The sequence below is a fragment of the Spermophilus citellus genome (assembly GCF_964194105.1).
Source record: "Spermophilus citellus genome assembly, chromosome: 5".
In the NCBI taxonomy this organism is placed as follows: domain Eukaryota; kingdom Metazoa; phylum Chordata; class Mammalia; order Rodentia; family Sciuridae; genus Spermophilus; species Spermophilus citellus.
Window position 1 is genome coordinate 138,988,332 of NC_138186.1, and position 24,401 is coordinate 139,012,732.

The following is a 24,401-nucleotide window of genomic DNA, read 5'->3' on the forward strand; positions in this document are numbered from 1 at the left end:
GCTAAAGACACTCAAAATCAAATTGGATTCAAACTTCACATGGTCTCATCACCAAATTCTAAGTTTATATGAAGTGTGATTTTTTTTTTTACTTAAAAACTGGTTTTATAAACATTTTCAGCACTATTATAAATTAGTCTTAACGTTGTGGTTAGACATTTCAAATAAATGTCTACATATAACTTTATTATGAAAATCTCATTTCCTGTTGTGTTGTCATTCCAGTGTTTGGAAACCATTGTTTTATATTATTTTATATTTAGAGTTTTAGAATTCTAAATTGTAGATTTAAAAATTAAAATGGCACACATGTTAACAATTGGTAAGTGTTTCCAAATGAGGAAGAGTACTCCCCACATTTCCTGGGGTGTTTTTGTGTTTCGAGGTTGTTTTCTTTTTTGTGGAGCTTGGGATCAAACTCAGGACACTATGTGTACTAAACACACACTGTGCTACTGAATTGCCCTCCCAAACCCCTAGGTCTTTTTTTTCTTTTTTCTTTTTTTTTTTTTCCTTCACTGAAGTTACATAAAGTAAATCCAGACCTGAGTTGGCAAGAATTTTTGACTTTCATACCAGACCCTGAGGGTGTGGGTGTGAGTGTGTGTGTGTGGTTGATATCTGGAGTTCCGTGGTCAAAAGGATCTTGAGGCCCACTGTGAGCTCAGCAGGAGAGAGTGTTGCACTCACTCATTTATCCTTGGTCTTCTTTAGTCAGCTATTCATCAGGGCATTGAATTTGACCCTCTGAAACCCCACACGAGTGACATTTCTTGCAATATCTATGCAATATATAAGCATGTGTTACAGGCCTACTTTATTTTTTCCAAATTTGATACAACTAGTCGAACAAATATGATATACATATTAGATATCTATATATATATATATATATATATTAGAAGACAAGCTACTCAACAGTGGGGATTCTGTCAAATTTCATATGGCATCTGCCATTTCGGAGTACTGCAACATCCCAATTGATTAAGCTGGGGAGATGGGAGATCTTATTGGAAAAGCGAAGTGAGTGTTGTTGGTGATTCTCCTTCTTTGTTTTCCATCCTCGTAGCAGGAGAAGCTTGAGCCCTCATGGATTGAAGAGTTGTTTATGTTGCACAGAGCCCGGATCACAGACGTTGAACTCATCACTGGACTCAGCTTCTATCAAGAAAGAAAAGAGCCAGTTTCAGACATTTTAAAGTTGAAAACACATTTGTCAACCTTTAGTCAAGAAGACTGATTTTTTTTTATTAAAAAAAACACACCATAAATCTTTTTGAGACAATCTTATATTTTATACAGCCCTCTACCCATGCTATTCCTTTTTTTTTTTTTTTTTTTGGAAACTGTTGAGCAGAGTTGGAACTGAGAATCCTCTGTGATTCAGACATCTCAGGGAAACTTGTGGACTCAGCACAGCAGCAGGAGAGTGCTTCTATTGTGTCTTGCAGAAATTTCTGTGCAGAAACTATGTGTGTTATTGAAGTTCAAAGACAGACCACACCTAAACTGCTCTTCTATTTCTCTTAAGGGAGAAATAGCTGTGAACATTGTCTGGACACCAGATAGTAGAATTATATTATTGGTAATAAATATGGTGTTGGAAAACACTAGGCTAATTAATAGAATTTTCATAGTCCATGTTACATTAGTATCTTAACAAGAATTTACAAGTGGCTCTAGATTCCTTTTCATTTGGAGTTTCTTTGTTTTTAGTTTTAAACAAAAAAGAAATAGTGGAAATCAAAATATTTCTGAGGTCCTATTTCTTCCTTTTCTTTATACTCCCTCAAAAACAAAGTAATTAATCTTGTGGCTTTTTAAAGTTGGATTGTATTTCTTTATATTTAATGTCTCTAACACCTGTGAGTTTGGTGTATTTACCAAATTTAAAATTTTACTCTATGTTTGTACAAAAAAATATTTCCATAGTGTTCATAATTAACAGAGGCTGAAAATAGCCCTAAATGTGGTTCTTTAAGACTGTTAAAATTGAGTCTTATCTGGGTGAAACCTCAGAGAATTTGTGAGTATATGAAGGTGACATTTTTCACAGAAAAGGTAGGAATGTTTTCCTGTGTACGCAAGAATGACTCCACCAGCTACAGAGCTGATCTGTGCTCAGCTGTTCGTTTTGAAGCTCCATAAATGACAAAATGAACTTGATTTTCCTACTACTTGGCAATAACCTTTCATTCCAACTGTGAACCTTCAAAGACTACATTAGGCTACTTGGGTCCAATTTAGGTATAATATTAGTACACCAAAGATTTGTATGTGTCCTACATTTGATAATCATTCTTCAACTGCCTAGGAATGAACTGCAAAGACCTTCAAATAATATAAATTGTGACTGAAATTTTAATTTAATAACTTAGTTTCATTGGTTTTTGTCTTGGTCTCACAGTTTCCTAAAGCTCTGAATGTATATTTTTTTCAGTCTCTTTTCTCTCCATTGTTCAGATTTAGTTATTTCCATTTTTCTATTTTAGAGTTCCCTGATTCATTTTCACCTTAATCCATTCTGCTGTTGAGTCTATGCATTGATTTTTACATTTCAGCTTTTGTATTTTTTTTACTTCTAAGATTTCTACTTGATTTTTCTTTATGTCTTTTATTTACTGAGAATTTTTATTTCTTTGCTAAGATTTTCTGTTTTTGTTGTTGTTTTGTTTTGTTTTGTTTAATTTGTTTCAAGGGTGTTCTCATTACTTGTTGGAACATTTTTACGTTGGCTGCTGTACGATTCTCATCAGATCATTACAACATCTTTGTCATTGCAGTGTTAGAATCTTTATTTTTTTTAACTTCGAAAAAAATTCCTGCTTCTTAGTAAGATTAATAGTTTTTAATTGAAACCTCTATATTTTAGGTATTCTGTTATAAGACTGTGGATCTTATTTGAACTCTCTGTTTTTGCTAGGTTTTTTTTTTTTTTTTTTCTGATAGCATCCTAGCAGGGAAATTGGGGGCACTGCCTCCATATTACCAGGTATGGCTAGGATTCCAGGTTCCCCACTCAGCCTCCATTGACACTTGGGGTGAGAGGAGATAAATAAGGTGGGAATTTGGCTCTGCATTAGCTCTCTATTGATCCCTTCTTAACTGGGATGTGCATGGCACCTGTTAACTGCTCCCACGTGGTCTCCACTTATACTTTGGGACTGGGGTGGAGGAAATGACTTCATTATCACCAGGTAAGGATGAAATACCCAATTTGCTATTCTCAGCCTTCCCTGACCCTTACCCTGCCAGGAGATCTGGGACACCTCTTTATATCTTGTCAAGGTTGGAAGTCTGGGCTCCCCACTAAGCCCTTGCTGGTATGGGGGGACCACGGTTCTTTTTGTGGTGCTTCATTGGAGCAGAATGACTTTTGTTTCATGTCATGCTAGGCTACCCATTTTTTCGCCCATTGGCTGGCAAGAGAGCAGGCCTCTCTTGGGACATTTCTTTTTCTCCTTTGCTCTTGTTGTTTGCAGGTTGTTGACTTCTTCAGCTTCCAGTCTGAGATATATGAGCTGAAAGATAACTTAGGGAATACATCCCAGTGTTATTTCTTGGGTCCTGAGGCCCCTATCCTGTCTTCCGCCTTCTCTCCACCATTCAGAGTCTTCTTGCATTTGTTGTATATATAGTATCCAGGCTTTTTGTACACTTAGCAAAAGGATATCTACTTCATCTTTGTAGAAGTGACTCGTTGATTTTTATATAGTCTTTAAAACATGTATAGACACATGATAAGCTCTACTTAAAAAATCTTGGCAGAGCTTAATTAAATAGATAGGTGCCCAATCCCTGTGCTAGACACCAAGAATACAGGAACAAGTTAAACTCCTTACATTCTTGAGAGAGAGGAAGCAGCCAAATGTAAATGATCCCTAAGGAGTGGGAACTATTATTTCAAAGCCATGAGCTGGGTGCCAGAGAGCACAAAGGAGATACTGGGTACTTCTTGGCAGTTTCAACATTGTTTTCTCAACCTTTGGGCTAAGGCTTGAAGGATGAATTGGAGCTCTGCAGGAGAACACAGTGAAGATGGGACATTCTAATATCCCTTGGATGGATACATTTTTGGAATTTCCCCATTTACCACTATTTTTGATATATTATGTAAGCATCACAGTGACCAATTTATAATGTGCAACTCTATTTTTTTTTTTTTTGCTTTCCTATAATAATCTGTTCTTAAAGGAAATGTTAGGCTAACATTTGTTACTCTGTCAGTATAAATAATCTGGGACTCTTTAAAGGAAAGAGCATCTGTATTCTTTTTAGCTATTTATCTGTTGCTCTTATACAGTATTCTTTCCTTTTTTTTGTGAAAGAGACCTCTCCTTATATTATTTCTTCAGTTTAAAACATGTGACATATCTCTACTCCCCCAATTTGAATTCACATGACCATCCCTCAGTATTCGTGGGGAATTGGGTCTAGGATCCCTTCCACATTTCAATATCAAAACTTTTGATACCCAAATCTATGGATATTTGAGCCCATTATATAAAATGGTATAGTATTTGCATATAATCTACACAATCCTGTAGTTTGTCATCTCTAGATTATTTATATTAACTAATGCAATATAAACACAATATAAATAGTTTTTATACTATGTTTATAGAATGATGACAAGAAGGAAAATGCCTGTGCATGTTCAGTATAAATAATTATTTTTTAAACATTTTTAATCTGCAATTGATGGAATCCATGGTTATAGAACCCACGGCTCTGAACGGCTGACTGCATATGGAAATATCTTTTTTCCTATTTTTCCTAATAAAGGCTATTCTTTACTTTTCTAATACAAAATGAAACTTTAAAAAAAAAATCCTGAATATTACTGCTATTCCTCCAGTCATACTCCCTATTCCTCCAGTTACTCCAGGTAAGTAACTTTCAAAGAAAAATTTGAAGTAGTCAGTTCATTCATTGCAGAGAAAAAGAAACAGGCACAATTTTAAAATATTTTCTTGAGTCAAGAAAAAAGGACAAACCTTAGGGGCAAGAAGGTACATGCTCAGGCACCCGCAGAGTAAATAGACACGTAGAGTTCAAGGACTCTTAGGCCAGTTGGCCAGTCCTGTGTGAGGAGATAAGGTGGGGGTGGAGCAGAGACCACCCCTCTCCTGGAGAAGTTACTCTCTCCCCTTGGCTTTTTTCTGTAAGTAGCCACAATAACTGCCGGACCCTGCACTGCAGGTACTGGCTTAGATTTCCGAGAAGCTAAGTTTGACCTTTGAAACTGAATGTAGTGATTATACTTACTGAAGCTTATCAGAGGAATTTGGGGAGGCGGTCCGTGCTTTCATAAGCATTAAGTAAAACCTTACCATGGCTATAATCCAAGGACATTTTCCCTGATATTGGGCCAGTCTAAACATTGTAAGAGAGAAAAAAAATTCTTCTATAGAATATAGGTATCTCTAAGTTAAGAAATGTGGGCTTTCAAATAAAACTTAAATATACTGAATCTTGTCTGCTTTTCTGTGTGGATATGTGTATCAAGGGTGGGGAGGGGAGGGAGGAGGTACTTCTCCAAGAATATGACACAAAGTGCAAGGGTTGTTGACAGTCAACCACAGCTGTATTGTTGGAAGGAGAAAATAGATCCAAAGTTAATTTCAGGATCATAGAGTAAACATTTCTGATCTATAATCTATATCCTTGTTTGGGGTATTTTTATCACATGTAGTCATACTTCCAGGTAAAACCAAGTGACATACATATATAACTATCCTTCCAGTATTTGGAATTGTTTGAAACTGGAGGGAAAAGTAGCCCACTTGTAACTTCTCCAGGAGTCTTTCGATGTGAACTGTTTGCATTTACCCTTTCCATTACAGATCTATGGTTGAAGAAAAATAAAGATGTTTATTAGCAATTATATTCATACCAGAAATTATAAATGTATGATATATGACTTACAAAAGGAAGCTATATAAAGCAAGCCTTCTTCATCCCCCAGCATGCTGCTGTTTTAAATTTATGCTTATTTATAAATCATCAATTCAGGGAATGATTTTAGGATTTTAAAAGGAATAACTAATACTTTGACTTAAATTCATTTTTTTTATTTTATGATATATCAGAAACTCAGGGCTCAGAATTAGAACCTACTTTAGCTTTAACATAGTAAAGATACAAAACAATTTAATAAAGATACAGGAAATAAAATGTTTACAACATCCCTTGATAATTTTGTCCCACATTATCCCAATAGTTCCCACTTTTGAAAAATGTTCATGGATACACTTATGTGGCATCTTACCAAGTGTGATATAAGGGAAAAAAAGCAGGGGTCTCAGAACTGAAAGTTTAAATCATTGAAAACTTGAAAGTATTTTAAAGGAGACTGAAATTTTCTCAGTCTAATGAATGGGTCTCATTGCTCAATTTTTCATAGTTTTTTAAAATTTTGAGATGGTGAGAAATTGATGTGACACCATTTTTGAGAAATCAGCCTCTCTCTACCTCAGAGCAAAGCCTGTCCAAGGAAGGAGACGTGGCTCTTGTCCTTGAAAAAACCCACTGAGAAATCCTAGGCACATACCCACCCTGCTGAGTTGTTTGTCTGCAAAAATGCAATTTTTTGTTGTTCCTTAATTTATATACAGTGGCTGCTAGATGGCATTGTGACCAAATAGGAAGTTGTACCCAGACCCCAGACACTAAATTCAAATAAATGATTTGCTATAAACCATCTATGCAACCAAAAGAAAGAAAATAATTTCAGGATGATGTGGTTGTAAAGGATGGTTAGCTTCTACTTGGGAGATCAGGGTCCTGATTTGATCTTACCCTCAAGAGAATATCATTATCACAAATTTCATAAAGAAGTCAAAAAGTCTCAAGAAGCTTCACTATCTAAACATTACCCAGCCTGTGGCCTTCTGCTAAGTTTACTGATACTGTAACCTTTGAGCTTTCCCTCCAAAATTGTAACTGATGAGATTTTTTGTGTCAAGAGTGTGCTGTTTCACATGGACTATAACTCAATATCATGGGATTTTTTTCCACCTAGTGTCTATTTTCATTTGGCATTTACCATGCATTTCTTATGTATACAGATAAAGTCATATATTTATTGTCATGTCTCCAAAGTTATCCATTACTGAGAACAGAAACAATCTGTATGTACATCCACTGTTGCAAGCATAGTGCCTGGAACAGAGTTGTTGTTCATTAAAAATGTGCAGATGAATGAGTACCAATGGGACAATCCTACCAAAACATCCATTTAAGATAGCAAATGCATCTCAGCTTACAGAAATGCAGCTAGAAGACAACTGCACAGAAATCAATTGTTCTTTGCCTCCTTGATTTTTAAGTGCCAGATGGAATTTTCCATGGGATTTTTTTTTAAGAAGCTCATTCATAGAAATCTTGCTAGGGTACAAGGCAGGATTTTTGAAAACAATAAATGAAAGATGAGGATGTCATTTAAGGACCATTTACAATTGTTCTAAATAACTTCATGCTGTGGAAAGTCTGCTGCTTTGTGAGCTGAAGAGAAAAGAATGAACTTTCCAGGGTTTTGACATCCCAAAGGAAACTTCTCTATGAAGCACACTGCTGGCACGGACTCCCCCCGGCCCCCAGGGCTTGGATCCAGCCCTGGTTTCTTGTTGTGCACGTCAAAGAGGCCAGCTCACAAGGCCTTGAAGGATTTGTGGTGTCTGTTTCCATATTATTCAGCCCTTAACAGTCATGTGGGAACGTCCTGACCTGCTTGGGTCTGATAAGGTTCCTGGTTGAAGGCTTAGTATGAGTCGACAAGGACCACCTGCCCCCCTCCGTCCTTGCTTCCGCCTACCAGTAACTTTCCATTCTGTCTGAAAGAAATATATAAGTATGAGCTGAGATAATAAAGACAGACTCTCCCTGGATGAAGAACCTTGGTGTCCTGTGAAATCTTTTAACCCCGACGTCTCCCGCCGGACTCGGTCCATTTCTGCCGGACGCGGCAGTTTGGAGGTCCCACCGAGACCTGAAAGAGGAGGTAAGCGGACGGGGGCTCCCTCCACGGAGAGGGGGGACTGGAAGCCTTCCATAAGCAGAAGGGGTCCTTCCATAAAGTAAAGAGACTGGAAGCCTTCCATAAGCAGAAGGGGTCCTTCCATAAAGTAAAGAGACTGGAAGCCTTCCATAAGCAGAAGGGGTCCTTCCATAAAGTAAAGAGACTGGAAGCCTTCCATTAGAAGAAGGGGTCCTTCCATAAGAAAAAGAGACCTTCCATAAGAGAAGGGGGAAAAAGTTGCAACTTAAATAAGGAACCATGGGTAACTCAGCAGCAAAAGTTCGTCTGGCCAACGAACTCAGGGAGCTGCTGAACACACAAGGAACAGGAATAAAAACAAAAACTGTAACAGAATTCGTTGAAGTTATTGCCCAGGCATGTCCTTGGTTTCTGACAGGGGGATTTCTTAATAACAATGATTGGGATCAGGTCAGATGTGATTTACAAAGATTGTTGAGGGATCAAGGTCCGGAAAGTATCCCAATCGCCACTTTCTCTTTATGGAGACTGGTTAAAGATGCTTTGTTAATAGATAAAATAAAGATTAAGGAACAGCTTGCAGAATGTGAACAGGTCCTTGACCAGGTCCAGGAAGAGCAAATGGCAGAGTCCTTACCCCTTTCCCATTATTCTTTCACATCTCCTTCTTCATTCTTAGATCCACCCTAGCTGCTCTCAACCCTGCCTTCTCATCTTCCCCCTCCCTAATAGGCCCACAAAAAAGTCTTAACTGACCTTCTCCAGAATATTCACCATGGCTTATTTTAGGACTTTCTACAAAACAATCTCTACAAAAAGGTTCAATGTGGATAAATTTCCTATTTTCATATTACCCTGTTTTATTTGGCTACTGTCTGAAAAGATCAGCACTCCAGGCGCTAGACACTCCCTTACTAGTTTTTCACAAAAATATGTAAACAAGGCCTCTGGCCTTGAGCTGGGCTTCACAGTGCTGAGTACATTTCTAAGATAAGGGAGTTACTAACTGGGCTCCATGGTAACAGCTGGCAGGAGGAGGAACTGGAAAGGGAGATAGAGGAACTGGAGGGTCGAATGAAAAAGTCAAGATTTAAAGCACCTATGGCCCCAATCCCTGTTGCGCTCCCTCCTTATAACCCCGATTGGGACGAGGACAACCCCAGAAGGCAGAGTGTACGGGGCGATCCAGAGACAGAACAAGCTGCTACCGCAGTAAGATCTTGGCCAGGCGGGGAAAAATGCAGACAAAATCAAACAAAATGCAGGTTAGGAAAACTTGGGGAACTTTTGCCCCCAAAATGGGCAACAGACTCCATGCTGTTTGCATCACCATGGTAACCATGGGCTGCCTGGCCGGAAGAGCGGCTTCCTGGTCCCACCTCCCACACTTTTGGGGCTACTGATTGGTTCTTCCACAGTCACTCAGACAGGACTTCTAGTCCCGCCTTCCAGCCACTAACCTGTACTGCTGTGTTTCAGATTTCTACCGGAGCTGCTCAGAGCCTGTATTTTTAAAAGATGCCTACCTGTAAATGCTAACGAAAGATATCTTTTTCAGACAAAATTTAATTCTACAGGTTTCTATGTTACAGTCCTAAATTTAAGCTAATTCTAAGTTAAATAACCTGACTTTTTCTTTATAGTTGTGTTACTAAATAATGTTCTATTGATGAGAGATATCAAATATGTTTCTTTATATTTTACCTTTAATTTTAGAGGTCATGAGGATGCATTTGCTTGCCACAGGAACAAGCCGGCAAAGTTCCTGTGATGACCAAAAAATCCTTATTTTCATTGCTAACTATAAAAATAAAAATGTATACTCAAGGATCTTATTTCAGTTACATCAAGTGACGTCACATAAAAGAGTGCACTCCTAGTTAAAAATAAATTAAAATGGATCCAAATATTTTAAGACCACGTGGTTACATAAAGTTAATACAATTATAAGTTAAGTTCTTATTCTTAATATATATTTTTTAGATATTTAAATAACCTATATTTGTTAATCTATAAATTAATTAGCACATGCCTAATTGATTAGTTAATATATATTTGCCTAATTGTTTTTCTTCAACAGGAAGCCCATAATTTATGTTTTATATTTACATTTATCAAGATACTCTGCCTTTTCAGTTACAGATATTTGAGATAAATGTGTTTACTGTAAATTTGCTTTTAAGTGAAAATACAACCAAGTAATTTCTAATTCTCAAAGTTACTGTTTAAACTCATAAGATGATAAATTATTTCTACAAAATATCTAAGGGTTTTAACCATACTTTCATTGATATTCCTTATCAAAGTATAATAATTTGTTTATAGATTCTAAGGTTTTCAGAAATTGTTCCAAAGTATATATTTTTTTTTTAAGAAAAAGGTGCTTCAACAAAGAAAAAGCACACATGGATCCTAAAAAGAAGAAAGAAATCATCTTTGGGTAAAACAAGGTCTTTATATTCATTTTCCTAAAAAAAAAAAAAAAAAAAAAAAAAAAAAAAAAAAAGGGGGTTTTATATTGGTATCTAAACAGATGATGTAAAAAGTTAGAACAATTAAAAAAGAGATTTATATATACTAAACTGACAATAATTAATTTAAGGGTATTTCAGGTTATTTTCCTAATTTAACTATACTAATGTGAGCAAAAATTTTGTCCATATTTTGATATGATAAACACCTATTAAAATGTAAGTTTATTTCTTTAAAGAAAGATCCTTATTGCCTAATAATTCTTACTGTTTAAGATAAAGATTAATTTTGGTAAATAAATTCACATTGTTGATTAAACATTAAGTATATTGAACTACTAACTTAAATCCCTGTATGACCTTTTGAGAGGAGACCCCTCACCCACCTCCCTGTAAAAACCTACTCCAAAAGCTTTGAAGGCACTCAGGTTAATAAAAACAGCCCCACAAAAGATACAGGTTACCCAGATAGATTATTCTATACCCCTATCATTTATAATCCTGCCATCAAAATTAACTCCTACTGGAGTGTTTTGGCAAACAGGTCCCATTTATTGGGTCCATCTACCCGCTTCTAACTCTCGGGTGATAACTCCCTTTTATGAACTAGTGATAAATCTGATCTGGAAAGCCAAATATTTGGGTGATGCACTGTTTGGAAAAACTTTTGACATTCTCATTCAGCCTTATACCCAGGATATGATTTTAAAATTACAACAAGAACATAATCTTTGGTGTCTCTTCCTTTGTAATTTCAAAGGTCAAATTGATGATCACTTCCCCCGACATAAACTTCTAGAAGGCCTTAAAAAATGTTCTATTATTTTTCCTAAAATTATTAAAGGGGAACCTATCCCGGGGGCTCAGACTGTTTATACAGACGGAGCAAAAGGGGGATTTGCTGTTGTTTTTGATGGATCTCAAGTAATTCGACATCCTGTACCTGAAATGTCTGCCCAAAGATCAAAAGTTGAGGCTCTAATTATGGCCCTTAAACTATACAATTCCATCCCACTTAATGTGTACACTGATAGTCTCTATGTTGCCAATTTAGCCTTAGTTATTGAAACAGCCCCTTATATTGGCAGGCAATCTACTATCATGGAACAATTACAAACAGTTCAACTTCTTGTTTGGGCTAGACGAGATCCTTTATTCATTGGACATATCCGAGGACATTCAGAGCTTCCTGGACCTCTGGCGGAAGGCAATGCTAAAGCAGATGCCTCCACTCACAATATGGGACCGCTTTTCGGTCTCCTCCTTATAGTTGCTGTAGGCCCCTGCCTTGTCAAGAGAATGACACAATTTATTAAAGATCAAATTAACATTCTGACTTCTAAGCCAATACAGGTTCATTATCAACGCCTACAAACCAAGGATGATCTTGCTGAAGTTTGTCTCCGACCAATTCGAAGATGATTTTTCTACAATGATCCCTGCTTCATGCCTTCCTCCTTTTGCCCCCTTCTTTTCTTCTTTATTTTTATTATTCCTCTCCTCTGACTCTATGCCTTGTCGAACCGGAACCAATTAAAAACCCAATAATGACTGGCTGAATAGATACCACTGAACGCCTTGACAACAACAAGCTGATCTTGTAGTACCCAGAGACGGGCAACTTTCACGCTTGCACTGCAACCTAAGACAGGGGAATGAGGCCTCCCCAAAGACGGGTAAGCAGTGTAAGGACAGTGAACGACCTAAGACAGGGGCTACTTGATTCCCTTTGACGTGCAACAAACAAAAGAGGGGGAACTGCTGGCACGGACTCCCCCCGGCCCCCAGGGCTTGGATCCAGCCCTGGTTTCTTGTTGTGCACGTCAAAGAGGCCAGCTCACAAGGCCTTGAAGGATTTGTGGTGTCTGTTTCCATATTATTCAGCCCTTAACAGTCATGTGGGAACGTCCTGACCTGCTTGGGTCTGATAAGGTTCCTGGTTGAAGGCTTAGTATGAGTCGACAAGGACCACCTGCCCCCCTCCGTCCTTGCTTCCGCCTACCAGTAACTTTCCATTCTGTCTGAAAGAAATATATAAGTATGAGCTGAGATAATAAAGACAGACTCTCCCTGGATGAAGAACCTTGGTGTCCTGTGAAATCTTTTAACCCCGACGTCTCCCGCCGGACTCGGTCCATTTCTGCCGGACGCGGCAGCACACAAAGTTTCTCCAGCAACGTGCTGCTCTCCTAAATACTGGCAATGGTGGAGGTAGATGTGTAGAAATACCTCCATTCTCTTTCCACCAATCCCAGGTCATACTTTCTTCTGCAAGGAAGAGTTTATCAGTGCAGAAGAACATAAGTAAATAGTAGCACCCACACCAGGGCATCTGGAACAATTAGACTTCAGATATCTTCCACATGTATTACAGAGAGGAGTGACATTTCCCATTACTTCCTCCCATCTTTGAGATTCCAGGCAATGGAATTTACTATGATTTTAGCAGGGAGCTAAAAAGGATTCAAATCTCCCTATCCTTCAGTGTCTCATGGAAGACTGATAGTGAAAATGAAATACAAAATGTAAATTTTCATATACAAAATGAAACAGTAATATTGTAATAACAAAGACATCCCTGAAAATGGGTCAAATATGAAAAGACTGATCCTTTACCAGTGTTCTGTTCAAATCTCTGTACTTTAAGTTTACTCTAAAGAGACCATTGTACAATTTTATGAAAGTACAGTGATTTTCAATCTAAATATTAACTCATGTGAGAAATAGTAGTAAGAGTTTATTCCTATAATAGAACACTTCCTTAATAACTGAAATTTGTCAAAATTTACTAAAGTGAAATATATTAATTCAAATATAGTTATTTTGAAATTAATTCATAACACATAAATTGAAAATGACAGCTTCTAAAATAGCACTGGAAATTTATCTACTCTCGTGGCTAGAAGAATCCTTTACTCCCTTTTCCCACTTCTCTCTTATCTTCCTCTTTGGCTCTCTCTCCTCTTCAGTTTCTTTTTCATCTTTCTGGAAGTGAATGAACTCAAATGCTAACGGTTATTGCATCTAAGTGGTAGTATTTGGAGGGTAATTCTCACTTTCTTTTTTCCCCATAAATAGCACTATTTCTATAATCTGGAAAAAAGCATCAGTAATGTTTATTCAAGAAAGAAAAATTTTCTTAATATAAAAGCAAGGAAGAAAAGAAATAAGGAGAGAGGAGAGGAACAGAAGAAAGGCTCAGTCTACCCAGTTCACCTAGTAGAAAATACAGGTCAAAGAATGAGAAGAGACGACAAAGAAATGCTTACTATATAGAACAGGTTAATGGATACGTGAATCTAATAAATAGAAGAAGCTGCAAGAAGATATAAAACAAAAAGAGGAGATTCAAAAAGAAGGGGAAAACAAAAAGAAGGGGAGCACTTCCCAAGAAATGACGGTGTCCGGTTCACCGTGTACATACGTGTAAGTTTCCAATAACATCTAGAGCAGCTCCCCATTGAATTTAAATGGTCCTCTGTCATTTACTGAGATTTGCCGTAGTGATGTGAATACGGTTTAGAAAGGCCCACCCTGGCTTGGCATCTGGTGGGTGGCACCACTGGACACCATTTCTCTTCCACTTCCAAGTGTCTTGCTTCCTATCTGCCCCCTGCCTTCTAGAAGTCATCCACAGAGAAGTGTGATTCTTCCCTGTGTAGCCCATGTCCACCCTTCCTACGGGTTTCTCCTCCTTACTTACTGACTCTTGCATTTGCAGAGCTTCTTCCTCTCCACTGGAATGTGTGCCGGCCCTTCCACTGTCCTGGATCTCACAGGCATGGCGGATTTTTCCACGCTTCCTCCCGACATTTCTTTTCCTTTTGAAACTCTCATTCATTCTTTCTGACCGCTTCCCACCCACCCCCCTTACCTTCCATAGCCTCCCTTTTTAAAAAAATAAAGGTTATTTCCAAATTGACAGATTTGATTTCTATTCGAGAAATTTCTTTTAAAAAAAATACAGTAAAGTATAAGGAGGGAAATAACAATCATCCATTTATCACACCATGGTTAACCTCCCATCAGTTTTATTAGCTTCTGGATTATTATGCTAATCCTTTTTTATTTTATATTTCAATCACTAAGACTATTTCAAACAACCCCTGATTCCATTTTTCATCAAAGTTCATTTTTTTTTTGCTATTTATTATTTCTTAGGACCTGCTATTCCTTCTTTTTACATCTCTACCTTTATTTTATCATATCTTCTTTGAGTCTCTTTTTGTGTATTGGATCTACATATTGTGAGAACAGGCTGCGCCTAACTCTGTTTTGTAAAGCAGACGTTTGGCATGAATTACTCCATTGAGCACAAGTGCCAGGGTAGAATGACTCCACACCTTGTTAAGATGAATAAATAACCACCAGCTGCCCAGCACAAACATAAGGCACACATTGATAATTATTTGTGCCAACTTATTAAATTAAATCAGGAGTACCTGGACACCAGAGCATGTCAAATCATGTCAGAACACCAGACCCAGGAGCTTAGCAACTTCACCAGATGTAACTTCCCCACCTAAGACCTTGAAAAGAAGGAGCACCCAAGACTGGACACAGTGGCACAAGGACCTCCTCGCCTGGTCACTGGTCAGAAGCCTTGCCCAAGAAAATCCACAGGAAAGAACCTCTGCTTTCTGTCCCAGGGCTTCAGCTCAGCCCAGTTCTTCCTGCTCATGAGGACAAGTTGACACTTGGAAGCTGTTGGACCTCGCCTCAACTCTGCGTTTCTTAAATCTCTTATGGGACCACCTCCAGTAACTCTTTGCCTTCATATCTGCTCTTTGCCTTTGCCCTTGGTTCGGCATCCTGAAACACCATGGCCATCTCAACTGCTACTACTACCACTACTACTACTAACTACTACTACTACTAACTACTACTACTCTTCTTCTCTAGCTTTTCTACAATGTATACACAATATCATGTGATTTATGACGTGTGTCTTGAGTATTATACATATTAGACTTTAAGACTGGAAAATAAAAGAACTTGTGACTGCTTTGGTCCTGACACATAGTGACCCACGAGGATTTTTACTTAACTTAAATATGGTGAGTGTGATGTAGCTTGTGAATCTGCTAGTATGCAATAAATTTTGACATCGTGGAAAGACGCAATCGTGTCTAATCTGCTCATGGCACAGCTGGCTCAAGACATGTCTGTCATCTTGTTCTACACGTGAAGTGTTTCTCTGGTGCCTCTTCTCATTCTTTGACCTGTTTTCTTCTAGGTGGGCTAGGTAGAATGAGCCTTTCCTCTCTCCACCCCCATAGTATATTTGAAGAATTTTGTGCCTTTTTGTTGTTGTTGTTCCATTTGCAACTGAAATTCTATTTGAGCGAAGAGGATGTGTGGCCATCTTCCCATTGTGTCCAAGTTGTTGGATCGTCCTTTAAACCAGTGTCAGGGGAAAGCCTTTTGTGTCCTGTCCATTTTTCTACAGTCCCAACAAAGGGCAGCAATGGAAGAAAAGATGGATTAAGGTTGTCTTCATACTTTTCATGATATTTGGGCTCTTTTCCTCTTTTGAAGTTTTGCTTCACGTGAAGGTTCTCTTCATCTGAGGTGCAAAGTCTACACTCACACTCTGGATCACTTCTCCCATATATTGCACATTCAGGGAGGTGAGGTCACACCTCTATCAACCCTATTTATTCTTTTTTCTGTTTCACCAACTTTTCTCCCAGAGTAATTTGCATTCTGTTCCCCGGTTCATCATTGTAGTAGATTGTTGTTTTCCATCCTTCATGCAGCCTTGTTGCTCCCCCAAACAGCATGTTAAATCTGTTCTCTGTCCCTTGAGTGTTGGCTGTCCTTGAGACTTTCTTTGGCTAATGGAAAATGGCAGAAGGAACATGTTGCAACTTATGAGGTGTCCTTAAGAGAACTGAAGCTTCTGTTTTAGGTTCCAAATGTTCCTACCACTACATAAGGGAGCCCTTATGAAGGATGAGAAAATCTGTAGGAAAGATGCTCAGGCTTACAGCCAACACCAACAGGCCATATGAGAGTTAAGACCATCTTATACCCCTCAGCTACAAGAGAGCTGCCAGATAACTGAAGCTGCATGAGTGATCCCAGGTGGGACCATCCAAAGAATTTCCCACTTGAGAACAGCCAGGGAATCATGTTAAATAACAAGTCATTCTTTTAAGCTATTCCATCTTACTGTAATTTTTTATACAATATAGAATTTAGACATATATTGGCATGGAAAGTAGATGGTACCATAAGTATGACTTAAATCATGAGACAATGGCTTTGGAATCAGGCAGGAGACAGAGACTAGAAAATGGTAAAGAGATTGTCAAAGACTGTAGAAAGCAATACCTGCAGTAGGGGTTCTGTAGTGTTGGAATTGCTCAAAATCTATCCCATACTATCTTGGAAGACTGATAACATACCCAAGGAACCTTAGGATCAGGCTAAGGAGTCTTTCAAGCAAAAGTTGAAATTTCCAGTTGGCTGTTATTTACATATTTCTTCCCTTTACGGACAGGTATGAAGGTATTGAAAGACAGATGAGCCAAAGAGCACTGTTGCACTTGTGAACAGAATTGAGAAGAAATATAGACACCTTGGTACTTATACATCCAAAGACAGAGGTTGGCATCTGAGACTTAAGGATGAATGTGGCTTTGGGGGCTCACAGTAAATACTAATAAGATTCATGAGAAATCCAAAGTTTAGAGAAAATTGTATCAATTTTTTTAAGTAGTGCTAAGGATCAAACCCAGTGCCTTGCACATGCCAAGCAAGTGCTTCACCACTAAGCTATCATTCCAGCCCCTCAAGTTTGACTAACAGTTTAAAAGAGACTTCTAGAACCTTAACTTTGTATGAGTGAGGATTAAGTTGAGAAAGTTTTTCAGCTACAAATGTGATCCATTTTCATTAAAACAAACAAAACAAAACAAGAAAACATTTTAACATTGCATCTCTCAGAGGGCAGAACCAGAAGGTTTATGATAAAATGAGTTAGGAAACCCACTCGAGGAAGAAGAATTAGATCCTAATCAAGGAACTGTCACTGTCCTGAAGGAGGGGGAACTGGTAACCAGTGCCCCATCAGATTTCAGAATTGCTATGTATCAGTGACTGTGCTGAGGTGTCCAACTTTCCTTCTGCAAGCAGGAGTGTCTATGATAATGACCCTGTCCCAAGTTCACCACACTGTGCTGCGGTGTGTGGGAAGAAGAGTACTTGCTTAGTTAACAGGTTTTTATGCCTAAGGACCAGCACCTGAAGGACTTTCTTTGCATCTAAACCTAATGCAGATCAGAAGATCTTGGACCTTGAATTTGATGATGTGACTGGATAAGATTCTGGAGGTTTGGTGACAGGGTGAATGGGTTTTGCTTGTGGGAAGGATGTGAAGTGCTGTGACCATAGAGCAGACTGTGGAAGATTGTTTGCAAAGATTCCCATCTGCCCCTTTGCAAGGCGCCCTCTCCACTTATCCCCCTGAGAGGTGAAGTCTATTTCTCCACTCTTTGAGCTCAACTTTTTTTTTTTCTTATGCATTTTGTTTTGAGATATTGTTTTATAAATATTCATGTTCAGCATATCTGTCGCCCTATGGTTCTTTTCAAGCTTTTTCAAATTGTGATAACACAAGATCTGCTCTCTTACGTTTTCGTGGACACATAGAGTATTGTTGACCATAGGTATAATGTTGGGAAGCAGATCTTTAGGACTTAATCTTGGTGCATAACAAACATCATGGAGGGGATGAGCCTGCTCTCCTGGACTCCCCTGCTGTCGTGTAAGTAGACACAGGCTAGGGATTCTGCATGGAGAGAGGTTGCTCAGACAGTGACTGTGGCACCAAGGTTCCATACAAGGCAGTAAGGCCATCTTAGCCTTCTAACCCTGATGGAGCTGCCAACAGCTGCAAGAGTGAACCCAGGAAAGACCATCAGCAGAGCCACCAGCTGAGCACAGACAACCCACAGGACTGTGAAAACAGAAAGATGTGATGTGAAACCAATAAGTTATGGTGCAATTGTTAACTAAATAAGACAAATGGTTTTAAGTCCAATGTGGTCAGAAAAGGAAACATGGTAAAGGCACACAGTCACTTTGCCTGTCTTAATATTTGAGAGAAATGGTGAGCAAAGAAAGGATTCTGAAGGGCAGAGGTGGGAGCCAATTGCGTCCCTGCTTCTCCCATTCAGAATCCTGTATATTTCAGAAGCTTCAATTCTGTGAGTCTGGTTAAAAGGAGTATGAACTGTTCTTCTGCTGTGCATGTTCTTGGAATACAATCTGTTACCTTTATCCCACTTTGGATTCTATTCCTTGGATTGTATGCCTAATTATGGTGTGCTCAAGGACATGACTCTCTAATATTAATGTCTTTTTAAAACTCAGCAGACCTTCCAGGTGATGGCCCAAGCCTGTAAGCCCAGCAGCTCAGGAGGCTGAGGCAGGAGGATGACAAGTTCAAAGCCAGCCTCAGCAAAAGTGAGGAGCTAAGCAGCTCAGTGAGACCCCATTTCTAAAATAAAATACAAAATAGGGTTGGGGATGTGGCTAAGTGGCCGAGTGCCCCTTAGTTCAATCCTTGTTACAGCCACCCACCACCAAAAAAAAAAAAAAAAAAAAAAAACAACAACAACAACAACAAAAAAACAACTCAACAGACCCACCAGCAGGTAGGATCCTGCCCATCACTCCCACACTCTGATTTGGTAGATATTCCTTTTACATACACACTGGGTAATTCTGAGGCTTGTGGTCTATGCTTTGAGAAACTGTTGAAATAGATACAACTTTTCAGTAAATAGCAGGTCTGGTTTTGCTTCTTTCAATCTAGATGTGTGTATCTCAAAGAAAGAAGGCTGAATTAAAAATTGAGACAAGTCACTTGTGAATGTTTTTTTATTCCATATTTGAAAGGATGTATGGGTGCACACCCATGTCCATAGCAGTCCTATTTACAGTAGCCAAGAGGAAGAAATAATTTAAGTGTCCACTGAGGCATGAATAAGCAACATAGGTGGATACACACAATAGAATATTATTCAGTCTTAAAAAAGGAGCCCCCATCACATGCTACAATCTGGGTGGACCTTGAGGATATTACGTTAAGCCAGTCACAACAGGGCAAACATATATGAGATATCTATAGAGGTCAAATTCATAGAAAGAGAAAGTAGAATGGTGGTTACCAAGAGTTGGGGGAAGAGGAAGCAGGAGTTGTTCAATGGGTGCAGTTTCAGTTTTATAAGATAAAAAATTTTAGAGGTCTGCTGACCCATGGGAAAATACTATTGCCGAACTGTTTCCTTAAAAGCAGTTCGATGGTAATTTTTATGTCTTTTTTTTAAGATATTTTTTTTAGTTGTTGATGACCTTTATTATTTATTTATTTACATGTGGTGCTGACATCGAACCCAGTGCCTCTCACATGCCAGGCAAATGCTCTACCACTGAGCCACAGTCCCAGCCCCATGTCTTTTTTTTTTTTTTTTTTTTTTAACTGTAATTTAAAACATCATGGTGAGGTTTTGGGGGAGGGAGGGAAGGATGTATTGACAGGATAGATGGAAGTTCTGATTATAGATGGGGAATTTGCAAGTTTTTATGCATGTGAGACAACACATACATGATCAGTAAAAACAATTATCACTTTAGAAACATGGTTAGCTCTAGGAAAGTAGGCCTTTGATAAAATTGAACATACAAGAGCTGCAGATGGGTTGCAGCTTGAAATCTCTAAACTAAGGAGTTATTCTCCCCCTGCTGGCCAGACTTGGAATTGTTCAGTTTGAGCCAATAAACCAGACAGCAGGAGAGTGTTCTCAGAAAGATGTTCCTATTACAATGAATGCATTTTTTCATTCACCAAAATATTTCCCCGACATTTATTTAACCCATAATGAGCATTGTGCTAAACATTATGGTTTCAAAGGTGACCTTGGTGTGGGCCTGGGTTTGGTATCCAGTCGAAGGACACAGATAACCATTAAATCAAATGCTGTGGAGTTGAGTGATAGTGAGCCTCTATGTTCTGGAGCAGGCGAGGAAGTAAAGGGGTTGGATAGGAGTCCATGGGTTCCTGACATTTCCTTCCTTAGAATTCACAAAGAAGTCATTTCATCACACAGAAGCACACAATTAATTGTCAAAGATCATTCTTTCTTTACTCTGGTGCTGGATTTTTTGAATCAGGCCTTTCATTTGAAATAATTTCAGATTCAGAGTTGCAGAGAGAGCGCAGAGGGGGCCTGTGTTCCCTTCACACAGTTACCTTGGCGATGATGTCTTCAAACCAGAAATGAGACAATGGGATAAAACGGGTACACAGTTCTGTCTTTTTATCTTATGTTTAGGTTTGGTGAGCACCACTACAATCAAGATAGAAAATTATTCCCTCATCACGAAGGTCTCCTGGTGTGGAGCCTTTATCATCATAGTCTCCTCCTCCCTCTGCCATCCCTAAGCCCCTAAAGCTGTCAGTCTGTCAGATGTCTTTGGCAGAGGAGCGTGGTGGTGGGGATGGGGGGGGTGGAGTGGAAGCTGGGGCCCAAGAATTGAAAGTTCAAAGCCTTAACAATTTTATCGAGGCCCTAAACAACTTATCGAGGCCCTGTCTAAAAAAATAATGAATGAATGAATGAATGAATGAATGAATAGATCAGAGATGTGATTGAGTGGTTAAGCGGACCTGGGTTCAATTCCCAGCAGCAGCACCACCACTCCGCTAAAATACCATTAGCTCCAGAAATGACATCTAACTAGGAGATGTAAAGATGTAAATTAAATGCAGAAAACACACTAAGGTACCTTGTGGAAAGGATGTTATATAAATGGAATGTTATATAATTGGGATTATTTGCATGTAACCCTTTGAGATCACCCCTCACACACACACCCACACTCCAGGCGCTTTCCTCATGATCAATCCAAGTCATTTTATGTATCAAGTTTGTTGCTGTTTTATTGCTGATCAATATTCTTGGTATGGATATATACAGTTTATTTAATCATTTACTTCTTATAGGACATTTTGGGTTATTTCCAGTTTTTATTTATTACATATAGAACTACTATGAAAAATTGTGTGCCAGTTTGGGTGTGGATGTAAAATTTTCCTTTCTGTGGGTTTAATGACCAGGAAGGCAATTGCTGGGTTGTATGATAAGTGTATTTTTAGTTTTTTTATTTTTGAGAAACTACCAGACTATTTCCCAGAATGGCTGTAACATTTCACACTGCTATATATTGTTTTCATTTTTTATTTTCACTTTTTGATAGGTTTGCAGAGATACATTGATCTTACTTTGCATTCATTTGTTAATCACATTGAAAGTTTTATGTGCTTATTTGCAATATGTCCATCCTCTTCAGTGAAAAAAATAAATCTCATTATGTCTTTTAACTGTTTTCTAAGGGAATGGCTTAATTTTTTTTACTGTTACTTTGAGTTTTTACAAATTCTAAATATGAGTCCTTTATCATGTGTATATCTGGCAAATAAACTTCCAGACACTGTGGTTTGTCTTTTTCACCCTCTTAATAGGATCTAAAGCAGAACAAACGTTTGTAATTTTAATAAAGTCTAACCTGGGTTTTTTATTTGTTTGTTGTTGTTTTTTAATTAATCATGCTATTGGAGTCAGTTCTAAGAATTCTTCACCAAACCTTAGGTCCTAAAGAGTTTCACTTGTTTTTAATATTTTTAAAATTTCTTTATCATATTATACCTTCCCTTTGAATCTGTGATCAGAATTGTGGGTTAATGTTTGCACAATGCTTGTGGCTTAGGTCAAGGTTCACGTTTTTGCCTGTGAGTATCCAATAGTTCCAGCACCATACACTGGAAATGCTTCCCCTCCTCCAGCGCCTACTTTTGGACCTTTGTCAAAAATCAGTTGAGTGTACTTTTGTGGGTATTTCTGGGTTTTCAACTCGGTGTGACTGATCTGTATTTCTATCCCTTCCATACTGTAGTCTGTTTACCTACCTGTATGGTAAATCTCCAAAACAGGTAGAATGAATCCTCCCAATTTATTCTTTTCATATTTGTCTTAACTATTCTAGATTTTTTTTTTAGTTTTATTGATTTTATTATTTTTAAATGCACAACAGTGGAATGCATTACAATTCTTATTACACATATGGAGTACAATTTTTCATATCTTTGTATATAGAGTATGTTCACGCCAATTCATGCCTTTATACATGTACTTTGTTGGGTTTTTTTTTTGCATTACAATTCTTATTACACATGTATATCACAATTTTCATATGTGTTTATATATAAAATATGTTGACACCCAATTTGTGTCTTCATACTTGTACTTTGGATAATGATGTCCATCACATTCCATCATCCTTGCTAATCCCCCGCCCTCTCCCTTTCCCTCCCATCCCTCTTCCCTATCTAGAATTTATCTATTCCTCCCATGCTCCCCTCCCTACCAACTATGGGTCAGCCTCCTTATATCAGAATAAACATTTGGCACTTGATTTTTGGGATTGGCTAACTTCATTTAGTATTATCTTCTCCAATGCCATCCATTTACCTGCAAATGCCATGATTTTATTCTCTTTTATTGCTGAGTAAAATTTCATTGTGTATATATGCCACATTTTTAATCCATTCATCCACTGAAAGGCATCTAAGTTGGCTCCACAGTTCAGCTATTGTGAATTGTGCTGTTATAAACATTAACTATCCTTATAAATTTTAAAATAATCATGTCCTTATCAAAATATCTTTCTTGGATTTTGAAAGGAATTGCAGTAAACCTACAAATCAACTTTGGAAGAATTGACATCTTTATTATGTTTACTTCCAATCTATGACTAGTCATATCTTTTTATTTATATCTTTAAATCTTTCATCAGTGTTTTTCAGTTTTTAGTATATTTTCTTAGTTTTTTTAAAATCTAAAGTTATTTTTGCAATCATAAATGATATTGTATTTTTATTTTGGTTTTCAAATGGTCATTTAATATACTGAAACACAACTAATTTTTATATACTGATCTTATATCTTGAACCTTGCTGAATTATTTTATTAGCTTTAGTTTTGTGTTTTATTTCTTTGTTTTTGTTTTTTGGTACATTCCTTGGGATTTTTGAACATAAAAAATCATGTCATCTTTTCCAATTACCATGACTTTTTTCTTCTTCTTGCTCTATTGCACTGTCTTGAACTTACAGTACTATGTTAAAAGCAGTAGGGAGTGAACATCTTTGCCTTGCTCCTGATCCTGGCAGGGACACAATGTCTTTCATCCTGAAAATGTAGGTTTTTTTTTCCTCCCCTGTATTCTCTGTTGGTAGAAGGAAATGTAACATTTTAATTTACCCATCACTGTGAGGCGTAAGAAACACTTTTAATTCTCTCTTAATGATTAGCTTCCATTTCTTCATGTAATAATAGTAGTTGCTTTTTAAAAAACACTTAGAACAAATAATAAATAACATAAGAAGTAATAATACAAAGAAAATAGAACAGAAAAGAACTTTTACTCTTGGTAAAATTTTATAATAATCATATGAGCATTGTCATAAATAACTTTAAATTTTTACCTTGTCATTGTATGCAAAGCAGCAATCACATTAATAATTAACTTAATAAAGACTCTAAAATATCTTTTGTGCCTTCTCATTATAAAGTTTTCACCCTTGTAAATAATGTCACCAATTATGATTGGCTCTTGCAATTGTTTTATGTAGAATTGAAAAGCCAAAAAAACTTAGCTGTCATCTTATTGACAGGATAAAAATGGATACCCTAAAATCTTTTTCAGTATTTTAAATATCAGTAAAATATCAGTCTCAAACATGTTTAGCTTAGGAAATATTAGGGGCATTTGAAATGGAATGATCATGAGCTAGACACACAGATGCTGTGGGAATTCCCTGGGAACCAAGGCCTGGGCCTCTCCACTGGAGCATCCACTGA

At 37.8% G+C, this 24,401-nt stretch overlaps 1 protein-coding gene across 2 annotated transcripts in view; it reads left to right on the plus strand.

Annotated features, from left to right (window-relative positions):
* The window catches only part of ENPP1 (ectonucleotide pyrophosphatase/phosphodiesterase 1), a 66,965-nt gene extending 61,540 nt beyond the window's left edge, over positions 1-5,425 (plus strand). The window contains exon 25 of one of the 2 annotated variants that reach the window (XM_081296324.1): positions 1,070-5,420. In XM_081296324.1, coding sequence (XP_081152450.1) covers positions 1,070-1,240 — 171 coding nt within the window. In that variant the 3' untranslated portion in view covers positions 1,241-5,420. Of the gene's footprint in view, positions 1-1,069 lie in introns of both variants that reach the window. The other variant, XM_081296325.1, reaches the window with a different exon arrangement.
* The last annotated feature ends 18,976 nt before the right edge of the window (positions 5,426-24,401 follow it).